Below are 13648 nucleotides of genomic sequence, written 5' to 3'. Positions count from 1 at the left end.
CAAAACCATCATCATTTCAATCATCATCATCACCACCAACATCATCACCACAACCATCGTCACCTTCATAACCATCATCATCACCATACTCATAATCTAAAGAAACCTGACAAGCCTATCATTTGACTTACCACATCCGTACTCATCCGAGCCATCATCGCAGTCACTCTGCCCATCACAGAGGAAGTCTCGAGGGACACACCTGATGCTCCCAGACCTACAGTACGCTTCGTTGGATCGACACTGTGTCCCCGGTGTTCTTGGGGGCACGGGATCGGTGACCACCGACGAGGTAGTAGTACGAGGTGTGGTGGGGGCAGCAGTAGTGGTTGGAGTGGTGGGCGGGGCAGCTGTGGTGGGGGCGGGAGGTGTTGGTGCAGCAGTCGATCTTTCTTCCGGGGCTGTGGATGAGAAGACAAGAAGATGGCATAAGCAAATATTCCATCGATTTAGTACTGTCATAACCTTAGGTTTCACATAGACCAATTAGAAAAGTTCTGTAGTCAATATTTCATCATTTAAATGTCTTATCACCATACCTTAGCAAAGGTTCTTGGTGACACACATTTGTTCCAGCGACAATTGCTCCGGTCTAATTATCTCAGAGGGCACAGGGTTAGTATTAGGATTGATATAGAGTTTTTGGTTCAGAATAATATAAAGATAAGGATTAAAGTTTATTCAATTTTGGTGGTTATGTTTTATGTTTGGCTTAATAACGTGCAGATTTTCTATTGGAGTAATTGCCACCAGAGCGATTGTCGCCAGAGCAATTGTTGCCAGAGCAAATGTCATGGAACCTGGTTTTCATCAAAATTAATTTTCAAAAGCTAACTAGCAATATGTTGTGAAATACATTAACTTGTCAAACAGAGTGTGCCAAAGAAAAGTTCAGTACAAGTAAGTACCCAAATATGTAACACTAACTGACAGATGTCATGAAAAGGCATAAATCATCTAACATAAATAATATCTGTGTCATCTGAACAGGTAGAGCTGTAATTAACCTTTATCAGGATTGAATTGAACAGGGAGTTAAATTACCCTAGTTGGACTATTCTAGTGAAAATGTCAAATGGTCTCTTACGGACCAAATCAGTGTGAGTGATGGACTGCACACATCAATGTATTGGTGTCATGTCTCATGCTGCAAAATTCAAGTCCAAACCTGGACACCATCCTCCAAATCTCTCTCTGCCCCTCTCTCTTTCTCTTTCTCTCTCTTGTCCCTTCTACCACACCAACCAACAAGGTCATTTGAGGTCAATGACCTCCCCGAGGTCATGTCTGTAATGCAGTATGTGGGTCAGTGTCTCCTAGCAGGCATGGCACAGACAGGCAGTGCCAGAAGACATGTCAGTTCACCTTGCCTCAATGGAGAGTCTCGCACGGAGGCTACATTAGTTTAGAGAGAGAGAAATAACCATGTTCACATAACTAGAACGCTACTTTAACAGGGTCATATAAGTAATGTAGTTCATTCACTTTTGTGTTAACTAGGAGGAATGCTCCCCCAGGAAGTGGAGAATGACCTTTTTCATAGGTACAGGCCAGCTAATTAAATGAGCACTTTCAAACATGATACATGTATATGGTCAAGATATAGCTTGCTAAAAAGGCAAAATTTGTACTATTACTAATCTTACTCTGTAGAAGAAGTGCATGTAGTAGATGTGGTAGTAGTAGTAGAAGTCGTAGTTGTAGTAGTAGTAGTAGTAGTAGTAGTAGTAGTAGTAGTAGTAGTAGTAGTAGTAGTAGTAGTAGTAGTAGTAGTAGTAGTAGTAGTAGTAGTAGTAGTAATATTTGTGGCACTAGCAGAGTCAGTAGTAATAGTTAGTAGTGGTGGTAGAAGTCGTAGTAGTAGTAGTAGTAGTAGTAGTAGTAGTAGTAGTAGTAGTAGTAGTAGTAATAGTAGTAGTAGTAGTAGTAGTAGAAGTAGAAGTAGTAGTAGTAGTAGTAGTAGTAGTAGTAGTAGTAGTAGTAGTAGTAGTAGTAGAAGTAGAAGTAGAAGTAGTAGTAGTAGTAGTAATAGTAGTAGTAGTAGTAGTAGTAGTAGTAGTAGTAGTAGTAGTAGTAGTAGTAGTAGTAGTAGTAGTAGTAGTAGTAGTAGTAGTAGTATTTGTAGCACCAGTAGAGTCAGTAGTAATAGTAAGCAGTGGTGGTAGAAGTAGTAGTAGTAGTAGTAGTAGTAGTACTAGTTGTAGAAGTAGTAGTAATAGCAGTGAACTACTTCTACTACTAGTAGCAGTAGTAGCAGTAGTAGTAGTAGTAATAGTAGTAATAATAGTAGTACTATTAGCAGTAGTTGGAGCAGCAGCAGCAGCAGCAGTAGTAGTAGTAGTAGTAGTAGCAATTGAAGTAAAAGAAAATTATACTATTGCTGCTACTTCTACTACTAATAGGCATACTAGTAACTACTACTGCTGCTCCTGCTGCCGCTACCACTACTACCGTCATTATAATCTACTTCCATCAAATAAACAAAATACAATAGTACACTTAAAGGGTATGCTCTAACAACTAACGAGACTAATATCATGACGCAAATGACATAATATTTCATACAGATCTGTTTCTTATAATGCCACTGTTGGTATAGATTTAGAGTAGTTCAACTAGAATTAGATCAAACCACAAACCTTCATCACATTTTTGTGTACTAGAAACCCACTGCAATTTCATTGCACTTTTATTCAGACAAGGGACTTCAGACTGGGAACATGAACTTGCCCCTATATTGGAATAGAGGGTCGGATTACCTAATCCTTTGGGATAATCCTTGCACCTTGCCGTGGTCTAATATTACTCTACCCTCCCTCTGGAATATACGTCTACATACCTGTCATGTCAGAGATGGTATGCTTTCGTTTTGATATTTCAATAGAATTTAGGAGAGAAAGCTAAAACGTTTGAAGATATTTAGTTCACTTCTACATAAAAGCTGTAAACAAAACTACTAATTCTTGTCATTTCTGAGATGGTATGCTTTCGTTTTGATATTGCAAAAGAATTTAGGAGAGAAAGCTAAAACGTTTTGAAGATATTTAGTTCATTTCCACATACAAGCTGTAAACAAAACTACTAATTCTTACATGATATACTCTTGGAAAATGTTATATGTTTCATGTTGATTCATACTGGAGGAAGGGAGATTATTCAAACCCTCATCCCTCAACTTATAAGTCCCTTTTTCGTTGCAACAAAACGATATACAATTATGAACCCCACCACAAAATGCACTCCTTCATGCTGAGTGTTGAATGTAGGCAACAACATTACAATGTTTGGCGAACCCAGAATTTTTTTTATTGAATATAATATATCACCTGACTTCACAATTAAATATCTAAAACATGGTGAACTTGAACACTTTAAATATGTTCATTTTCTGGGGAAGTTCACTAACTTTTGAGCAGCACTGTATAATAGCTAGCAAATGAAGAATTTTCCTGTTATCAGATCATAGTTTGCTCTACATGTTTCTTAAAGAAAGCTACAAACACCGTCTTTTGTGTAGCAGATTTTGATTAATCAAATACTTTTCTTATGTATAAAACTGCTAATCAAATGTGGAAGGCAACATTATCCCTGGCTAGTCTGAGAATATATCTTCCAGTTCTCCTAAAAGTGCAAGAGACAGAACAAGTATTTTGCTTGACATTAAGTAAATAGGTCACACTAATAGCTGGTAGCATCTACAAACAATAACCTTTGATCTGATGGCATGAACTCGGAATTCGCTGGATTTTGGTCAGGTTTCAAATTCAGACATTGTGACTCTGACAGTGAAACATCATATGATAATTTAGAGCACATTAGAATGAAATTTTGCCCCCAAACGTAAATGCCTGAATATTTTCATGTGCTCATTTTCAGGATTGTTACAAACAATTAATGTTGGCTTCTATCATTTCATTTCCCAAGCAAAAACAACTTCACTTTTCTTCCAGTAAAAATCAAATTCTCTTTCAAATCAAACATCAAATTGTATCCTGAAAGATCCTGAACAAAATGAATGTTGAAAAATAACAAAGTATTGAAGGGAATATGAAGGAGTGCATACTTATATTCTTTATAGATTATAATCTTTATAAAAAAATACACATATTCTGAAAAGATTTACAATCAATTTGGTGAAAGACTAGATTTAAAATCCATCAAGGTTGATTTCAAATTTAATTGAATTGAGATATTGATTAGATTTTGGAACATCACAATCAAGTGAAACGATTTGCTGAATAGGAGTATGCTTTCACAAAACAATATGAATGTAAGAACAACCATGTGATCTTGGGTCTGTTTCATCAAGGACTGTTCTAACTCGTCATGGTAACTACCGATAGTAACAGATTTCAGCATCCAATCAAAATCAGGGTTTCTCTGGGAGTTGTCATAATGACCTTCCCTGTGTGACAAATGTTACTAAATCGTCAAATGAAGGCACAAATACATACTTGTAAAAAAATATATATATAAAAAATGTTAAGATTAAAATCAAGTCATTCTAATTTTAATAAAATTATAAATGTAATACATTAATTAATTAATCAGGTTTTATTTCTCAAATAAAAACAAAAGCAAAACTGGTAGGATGGATTGGGCTTAACAAAGATATACTGAAAAAGTAAGCCATTCTCTGTTGAAGCAATACAAAAACAACAACAAACATAAGGCAAAAAAATTAAGCACAGACGTTAATAATACATACATTAAAAAACACTCCCTGTGAAAAAAAAACAATTAAAAAAGGAAATGGCATGAAGATATTTGAAATAGTCATACAATGCTGTATGAAATCTACAACAGTTGTTTAACAGCTTTTATATAATTGTTCAAGACCTTACAAACAAAGCTTCTTTTTTTTAAATTAATTTCCAATAAATTAAGCATGGTTGTTTAAAACATTAAATAACTAATATAAATTCCATAAGTAAACAACAGAGTACAAAATTTCAAATGGTGATTTAATATGAAACATTTAGTAATGTTTGCATATGTGCATACTATGATTTGAAATATAGAGGGATATGTTGTGTGCATGTAAGATACATAGGATTGTTTCCTCTTTTCTCTACATTTGCAAATTTATTCCATCATTTGCAATGTTTGGCATGAAAAAAGGTGAGACTTGTGTACAATGACATGTAGATACAAAATGAAGATGCTCATAATACTTTGTATGCATGGGTGAATGAAGGAGGCATTGGACTCCAAAAGGGATTTTTAAATAGAATGAACCTAGTAGATATATCATGGATTGTTTATGTTGACAGTTACAAGGAACTGCTTTTTAAATTGATTAGTATAAACTCATTGATCATTCAACTCCAAACCAAGATAAAAGCAGTCTGAATATTGATCCAAGATTAGAAATTAAACCATTCCTAATTCCAAAATTAAAAAATACAAATTTAATTTCTTACAATTTCAAAATGTCACAAATTCAAAATTGGAAAATGATAAATGCAGATGCCAGATACAAAATGCAAATAAAACAATACATGTCAAATTCAAAATCCGAATTCAAATCAAAACTAAATAATCCAAATTAAATTCTTAATCCAATTCAATCCAATCCAATTCAATTCAATTCCAAGAAGCATCACCTCCGTGCATGTGTATGAAGACATTGCTTGCTCTCCTTGAGACTGCAAGATGCAATGAATGGGTATATGTATAAAAGATAATTTTGCACTTTAAAAATGTGTAAATATACAAATGATCATTCATATTTATTGATAACTATATTTTAGGAACAGTGACATGATGCATTGTATGGTGACTTTGGTGCAATAAAGCTGTAAAAAGGTGAACACAAATTACACAATTTCATGAGGACATGATATTTGATTGAGCTGGTAAGTTGAAATGTTGAAATACCTCATATTCAACAGAATTACAGAGTAAACTGACTTGTACTGCTTATACACCTATCAATTGTAAGACGCACCCCTTGACCCCCGGGAATGGTGCGTCATGGGTGGGTCATTTACCAACAAATTCGTGACTCAGGGTACCGTCATGGAGGCAATTGGTCAGTCAGAGCATGGAGAATAGGTGCGTCGTAGTCGGTCATTTTACCGGGGTGCGTCATAAAGCCTCAGCATGGTTCGAACGGGTCTGTCCACGCACTTTACTCACGTCGTCGGGCGTTCATATTTAAACCCTGCATGCTCATCCTTGGATTAAAATCTTGTCTTGAATTTTCTGTCACCTTGCATAAGAAGTTATTTCACTTTTCTTTAGATCCATTTTTATATATCCAGCCCGCAAGCCCGCACGATGGCTCAAGATGAAAAACAAGTTTTTCTTGCAGCGCGCGTCTCGTACGTCGTTCCTCTCAGATCAAAAACTGATTCTCATGGGGGGGGGTGTTCTTTGCAAAGGACGTCTTTCGTGTTGCGGATTTATTTATGATGCGCCGTAGGACATTGTTTTCTTTAATGCCTGCCAACATATTTTATTCATTTGTTGGTGAACAAAAACCGTTGCTTAATAATACCATATTTGCCGGCGTAAAGGCCGCACCCCCATTTTGCGAATCATCTTTTAAAAAAAAAAATGCATGACAGAATTCCCGGCGAAGTCGGAAAAATCTTGGTTGGAATATTGTTCAACATTCGCCGCGGAATGGGAAATAATAAACACACATGCTGTAATTCTTACTATTTCATCTTTTTCGCCAAGGCGACGCAAGGAAAATAATCCACCATCGACGTGAAGAAACGGCCGATCGAGGTAATCAAGCGCTGCGGATGAAAACAAGAGCTGCGGAGGTAAACAAGCGCTGCGGAGGTAAACAAGAGTGGCGGAGATAAACAAGCGCTGCGACGGTAAACAATCGCGGCGAATATATTTTATTTCTTTCAATTAACGTCTTCTTTTCGTACAAATAAAGTTGAAGGTCAAGTGCACCTCAGAAAATGTTGATTTTAATCAATAGAGAAAAATCAGACAAGCACAATGCTGAAGATTTCATCAAAATTGGATGTAAAATAAGAAAGTTGTGACATTTCAAAGTTTCGCTTATTTTTAACAAAACAGTTACATGTATATGAACGAGCCACTTACATCCAAATGAGAGAGTTGATGATGTCACTCAGTCACCATTTCTTTTGTATTGTTTGAATTATACAATATTTCAATTTTTACGAATTTGACGATTAGGACTTCCTTACCTGAAGCACAAAATGTTAAAATAATGGAATTCCACGTGTTCAGGGAGGAATGAAACTTCATTTCACATTAATGACGAGAAAATCAAAATATTTCATATTTCAAACACTAAAAAACAAAAGAAATAGTGAGTGAATAACATCATCGACTCTCTCATTTGGATGTAGCTGGCTCGTTCATATAACTTTTTTTGTGAAATGAAGCGAATCTTTGAAATGCCATAACTTTCTTATTTTACATCCGATTTTGATGAAATTTTCAGTGTTATGCTTGTTGAATTTTTTTATTCAAATCAAGTTTTTGTTGGGGTGGACTTGTCCTTTAAATAAATACAAAAGCACGGGCAGTGTTTCAATGTTTTTTTTTTTATTGAAGTCGGTGATGTCTCATGAGATAAATAATCTACAAGATGTACATCAGGCCATTGATTGAGTTTGCCGTGCCTGTTTGGGCATTTAGCATTACCTGCCAACATCCGCTAGCATTGAGTGGGTTCAGGAGAGGGCTCTGCGTATCACTGCCTGGCCAAATGTCTTGACATACATTGAACTTCTACAAAGTATGAATGTGACATCTCTTAAAGACAGACGGAGTGAACTTGTTGAAGGATTTGCACGCTCGTTGCTAAAATCGAAACGACATCACCACTTCTTGCCTGAAACCCGTAGGATTAGAATTGGTCTTTCCCTAAGAAATGCACATCATCTTGAGATTCCTCGGACTAGAACAAAAAGATACCAACAGTCGCTAATCCCCCACTTTGTGCAATTGTTGAACTCTGTAATATAATGTAATTTTATATGCAGCTTTATTTTTTTAGCAACTGTAACACTTTTTCCCGGGGGGGCCACTTACATTGGAGAGTGGATACCATGCGCGACCAAAAAAAACACGTAAAAAGGATGTCTTTTTCACGATAGGGCACGTTACGTACGTAACGTGATAAGGGTGTCAAAAACACATAAATAATGAAAAAAGGGTATCTATTTCGCTAGGAAAATTACGTGTTTAGGGTCGAATATGTGGGATGATAAAACAAAATTAAAATGTTTTACAAAGGATGTCCTTTTTGCCCCAAAACTTCGTGTTTAGAGTCCGATTTGAGCGAGGTGTAGAAGTTGGGGTCGTACTAAACGAAATAAGGTAAAGCCGACGACCGAAGGACCCGTAACAATAAACATTCATATACTTGTTTAGGGGTTCATTTCAGGGAATATTTGCCAAGAGTGCCGTTTTGTTTCCAATACTTGTTAAGGGTAGGTTTTCACACGCCAATACTTGTTAAGGGGTGCATTTTCAGAAAATGGAATTTACGTGTTTAGGGTGCTTTTCGAGACCCCATGGTCGCGCATGGTATCCACTCGTGAATGGAAGTGCCCCCCCCCGGGCACTTTTTGTACTCCCCTTTATTGTTTATCTTTAATCTTATTGATTTTATGTTAGGTTTGTCACCTTTTTATTCCAATGTTCTTTTTTTACTTACTTGAGTTCCACCTACATGTAATACGACTATTCGATATGTAATTCTGCCCACAGGCTTCAATATTTTTTGGTTCGTTTATTTATTTTTTTTACTATAAAGCATATAATGTACCAGTCACATTTCTTTGACTACCTATTTGCCTGTTTCGGCCGGAGAACATTGGATTCAGTGCACTGAATTTGCTATTCTCTGGTTTGGGCAGGTAAACGGGTGGTCAATTGGGATTGTGACTGGTGGTGTACTATCTACAGTATATCACATGGTTAATTCCAGACTTCATACCAATCTTGTAACATCGTATTTATATCGCTTTAGTTTTATGACTGTCATACAAGGCTCAAACTAATTTGAAATTGCAATTATTCACAACATTGATTTGTTTTATATTTTTATAGGACTTATATATTATTTTATTTGTCTTGCTATTTACAATTTTTTTGTATACATGCCTATTTTTCTTGTTTTAAATATGATATTTTAAAAGTGTAAATGTTTATTTATATATGTTTTTAATACTCGCAACCTTGCTGATGTGATTTTGACGATGATAGTTTTACAATGTTATAATTTCAATCAATAATCTTTTTTTTGAGATTGTCCAAATTAATTTTTCTGGCTTTATTTGTTATTTGTCAAGCACTAGAATTGTGATATATTGTAATCTTTTAATAATATACATGTACATTTTTACTTTGTAAATATGATGCTTCTTCGGACTTTTGTCATGTATCATTTTCACAATAAAACCAGAATTGAATTGAATTGAAAAAATAAAGAGTGAGAGAGAGGTAAAGACCAAGTGAAATAAAGACATTGGCGGCGGAAGCCCAAAGAATTAGAGGGTGTCTACCTTAGTGATGGACAAATGTAAGTAAAATAATTTGACAAGCAAAAAAAAGGTCATCAACCTAAATTTTAGGGGGGGGGACAAGAGACATTTTAGGGGGGTCCACCAGAATTTAGGGGAGGGGGATGCAGGAAACAAAATTGACAAGCAATAAAAAAAGTTATCAATTAAAAATTTAGGGGGGATCGTCCCACCATCGCAATTTTTTGGGGGACCTGCCCCCCCCCCGCCGCCTATGAATAAAGATGAACCCGGGGGGGGGGGCACTTACATTGACGAGTAGATACCATGCGCGACCAAAAAAAAACATGTAAAAAGGATGTCTTTTTCACGATAGGGCACGTTACGTACAAGGGTGTCAAAAACACAAAAAATAAGAAAAAAGGTACGTATCTATTTCGCTAGGAAAATTACGTGTTTAGGGTCGAATTTGCGGGGATGATAAAACAAAATTAAAATGCTTTGTAAAGGATGTCCTTTTTGCCCCAACACTTCGTGTTTAGAGTCTGATCTGAGGTGTAGGAGGTGGGGTCGTACTAAACCAAATTAGGTAAAGCCGACGACCAAAGGACCTGTAACAATAAAACATTCCTGTACTTAATTGTTTAAGGGAATATTTGCCAAGAGTATCGTTTTCCAATACTTGTTAAGGGTAGGGTTTCACACGCCAATACTTGTTAAGGGGTGCATTTTCAGAATATGGAAATTACGTGTTTAGGGTGCTTTTCGAAACCCCATGGTCGCGCATGGTATCCACTCATGAATGGAAGTGCCCCCCCCCCCCCGGAGATGAACACTGAATCTTTCTTGGAAGTTTGTGGTCTTGAAAAAGACCGTTATTAATTCACGCACAAAGCAATTTTAATTGACATACCTTGTCATGTTCCCTCGGTCTCTTTCAGCGGGAAAATATTGAAGGCGGCATGATTCTTTTTAATACTTACGCTATTTTTCCACCTGCAATAGAATATCAAATTTCATGCAAACTTCGTGTATCACCTTGTCATCTTTATCGTCGCACGCAAATCGTGCATCATCATTTACTATTGTCAACATAAACGTGCTCTATCATCATCATCCTCGTCGCCATCATAATAATCCATAATGCCTAACAAGTAAAAATCTAAATCACTCATCTCAATGTTGTAACTTTAATTATCATTTTATGGCAATTCATTGACACAATCGTACTTATATCATTATTGTCACCATTATCATCACATAATTCATCCAAAATAATTTGTATTCACAACCAACCAGCCAATCATCACCACTGCCGCCATTTCCCGCAGCAGACCACAGCACACATCGCAAGGTAGGTTTTTATTATTATTTATTGGCCGAGATGAGACTTGGAGATGCAAAACAAAAGAAAAGATCAAAAGGTAAATATTTTCATTTTATTTTCCATTACGATCGATGATGATGTAAAAAATAAATTCAAAAATCTAGAGCGAGGTGCTGTTAATCTTCCTGGCTCCTGCAAGGAAGATAAAAATGATAACGTGTTAAATCAATGTTCCACATAATTTCATGAAAAGTAATGACATTCATTACAATTAGGTTGTGTTGACAAAAGTCTACCAACATATTGCAAACGTACTTATTACACATGCTATTGCCGGGAATGCCGGCCCCAGACAGAGTCAGTGAGTTGCACGGTCTCTGAGCTCTGTTACGTTCTATGGAAACAAATTTAGTCCCAAATAGAATTTAATTTGAAAAGTAAGTTATCACGTACCGGTACTGAAATGTTTTCTTAGTTAAAGGGGAAGTTCACCCTGACAAAAAGTTTATTGTAAAAATAGCAGAAAAAATAATAAAAAATATTGCCGAAGGTTTGAGAAAAATTCTTCAAATAATTAAAAAGTTATTAGAATTTCAATTATTTGATTTGTGACGTCATATGCGAGCAGCATTCCTACATAGCGAATGGTAAAAAATCAATGAAATGTCATTTTCTCAGAAAATTGAAAATGGTTTTCACTGTAACTTTTGTATATCAATAGACAAATCATTTCACACCCGATCATGAAAAGAAAACAAAATTAAGTCATCAGGAACCATACAAAATTTGAAATTCATACATTTTATATTACATAACACATGGGGCAGCTGCTCGTTTATGACGTCACAAATCCAAAATTTTGAACTCTAATAACTTTCTTACTCTTTAACGAATTTTCCTCAAACCTTCACCAATATTTTTTACTATTTTTTCTGCTATTTTTACAACAAAGTTTTCTTCAGGGTGAACTTCCCCTTTAAGTCGTGCTTTTTACTATTTCATCCTATAATTGCGCTGTTTTAACTACCATTACAATGGAAGCGTCACTGTATGTAGTCCCAAACGTACGCATACGTGCTGTTTTTGACCGCATATTCAGCGTTCGCGCTTTAGGCCGTACCCCGACTTTGCTTCTTTTTCTCATCAAAAGATAGTGCTGCCTATACGCCGGCAAATACGGTAGTTCATGATTAAAATGCGCCTCATAAAATGGGCGATACCAAAGACGGTCCTTTCAAAGACCCTCTCGTGCATTCGCCCCCTGAATGGGTATTATTATTCCATAGTACTTTGCAAGGTTCCTTCGCGAGAGATGTACGCGGATGTCGTATCGTATACAGTACAGCGGCGGCACGTTGGTGCCGCGCCCGGCCCACAGAGCCGGAGATTTACTTGACGGAGTGCGTCATGGAGACAGTCGATGGTCAGTCAAAATCTGGCACTGGTGCGTCATATTTTTTCGTCCAGGCACAGTCATCGTAAGAAAAGGTCCGTCACAGTCGAGACACACAGGTGCGTCATGGTACATGGAAATCCGACTCACATCTGACAAGTGACGCACCATCCCGGGGGTCAAGGGGTGCGTCTTACAATTGATAGGTGTATTACAGTAACTCGCTGATCAGGACCAGTCCTGGGCCAAGTCGTAAAATTTTGAGTTTATGAATGGCGGGGGATACCCAGGCTATTTTTGTGATGTTTTTATCAGCACCAGACCAGCGCCAGGCTGGCATGCCTGAGTTTTTTCCAAAGTGTGATCGTAAAAATAGTGAAGCTCTGCTATAGTTATTAAATGCAATTTCTATTACATGGACTAATTTTAACACGGCCCCCGTGCGTGCGGAGCAAAAAATCATGAGTTACTGAAAATGGTATTACACATCTAAAATAAAGTATGTCAGAGTTTTACTGAAAACCTTTGAATAATTTTTTTTTCATCACAGCTGGGAATAAACCATTTGATAAAAGTGACACTCAAGGGACCGTCCCCTCCCCCCTCCTCCATACAGCTACATGTACATACACTACTATCAATAAATGCAATGACTAAAATGAAATGCTGTTTGTGCTGAAATGGTGTGCGGTACATGGTAGACTTGTGGTTGTGCATAATTCTTGCATATATAGGACTGGGTCTTGTAACAATGAGAAAAATCGGAAATGTGATTTGTAAAACACAGTGGGTGGAATTTCAAAATATAACGTCCTTGAGCAAGGAGTACTTACTACAAAACAATTCGTCGGTTTGATCAGCGCAGTCAAAAAGGCCATCACAGACGAGCTGATCGAGAATGCATTTAGTACCACCGTCACATTCAAACTGACCTAAATCACACAGGACTGCGGGACAACAGAGGGCGACAAATAAAATGAGCTGGCAACATGTTCTTTTGGTCAGCCGTGGTGCTTCAAGTCAAAATGCCAAGCCATGAATTTGTGTTAAGACATCTGATGCCATTGATTAAACAAGCCTTTACTTAGTAAACTGTTTTAAAAATGCAAAATGTGCAACATGTAATACAGCCAAGCTTGTTAGCATTAGCAATTAGTGCATTCTTCAACAACCAGTTACTTCCCAGACAAACCAATGACATGTTCAGTTTTATTCACAGATATAAACTGAATGTTAGTTTCAGATCAACAAGAACACCACATAAAACATTTAACGTGCACATCATTGGACCTGACTTTTTCACACCACACATTTCACATGATGCATACTTGGTTATTTTCTTTGTTATTTGGAACAAATCAGAATTTACCATCTTTCTAGACAGTCAAGATGCTTATGACTGAACAGTTATCTTATATGTGTGGGTTTTCTTTATGGTTTTTATCTTATTAATTAGTTCAG

The 13648-nt window shown here is 36.7% G+C and overlaps 1 protein-coding gene across 1 annotated transcript in view; it reads right to left on the bottom strand.

Moving 5' to 3' along the window:
• The window catches only part of LOC121427289 (basement membrane-specific heparan sulfate proteoglycan core protein-like), an 83901-nt gene extending 70513 nt beyond the window's left edge, over positions 1-13388 (bottom strand). The window contains exons 1-3 of the mRNA XM_041623627.1: positions 13316-13388; positions 13021-13200; positions 132-401 (exon numbers count right to left, since the gene is read on the bottom strand). Coding sequence (XP_041479561.1) covers positions 132-401; positions 13021-13200; positions 13316-13388 — 523 coding nt within the window. The remainder of the gene's footprint in view (positions 1-131; positions 402-13020; positions 13201-13315) is intronic.
• Between the last annotated feature and the right edge of the window lie 260 nt (positions 13389-13648).

This window comes from Lytechinus variegatus, chromosome 14, assembly GCF_018143015.1.
Source record: "Lytechinus variegatus isolate NC3 chromosome 14, Lvar_3.0, whole genome shotgun sequence".
In the NCBI taxonomy this organism is placed as follows: Eukaryota; Metazoa; Echinodermata; class Echinoidea; order Temnopleuroida; family Toxopneustidae; genus Lytechinus; species Lytechinus variegatus.
The sequence above is the reverse complement of the archived record's forward strand: the minus strand, read 5'-3'. Positions and strand labels throughout refer to the sequence as shown.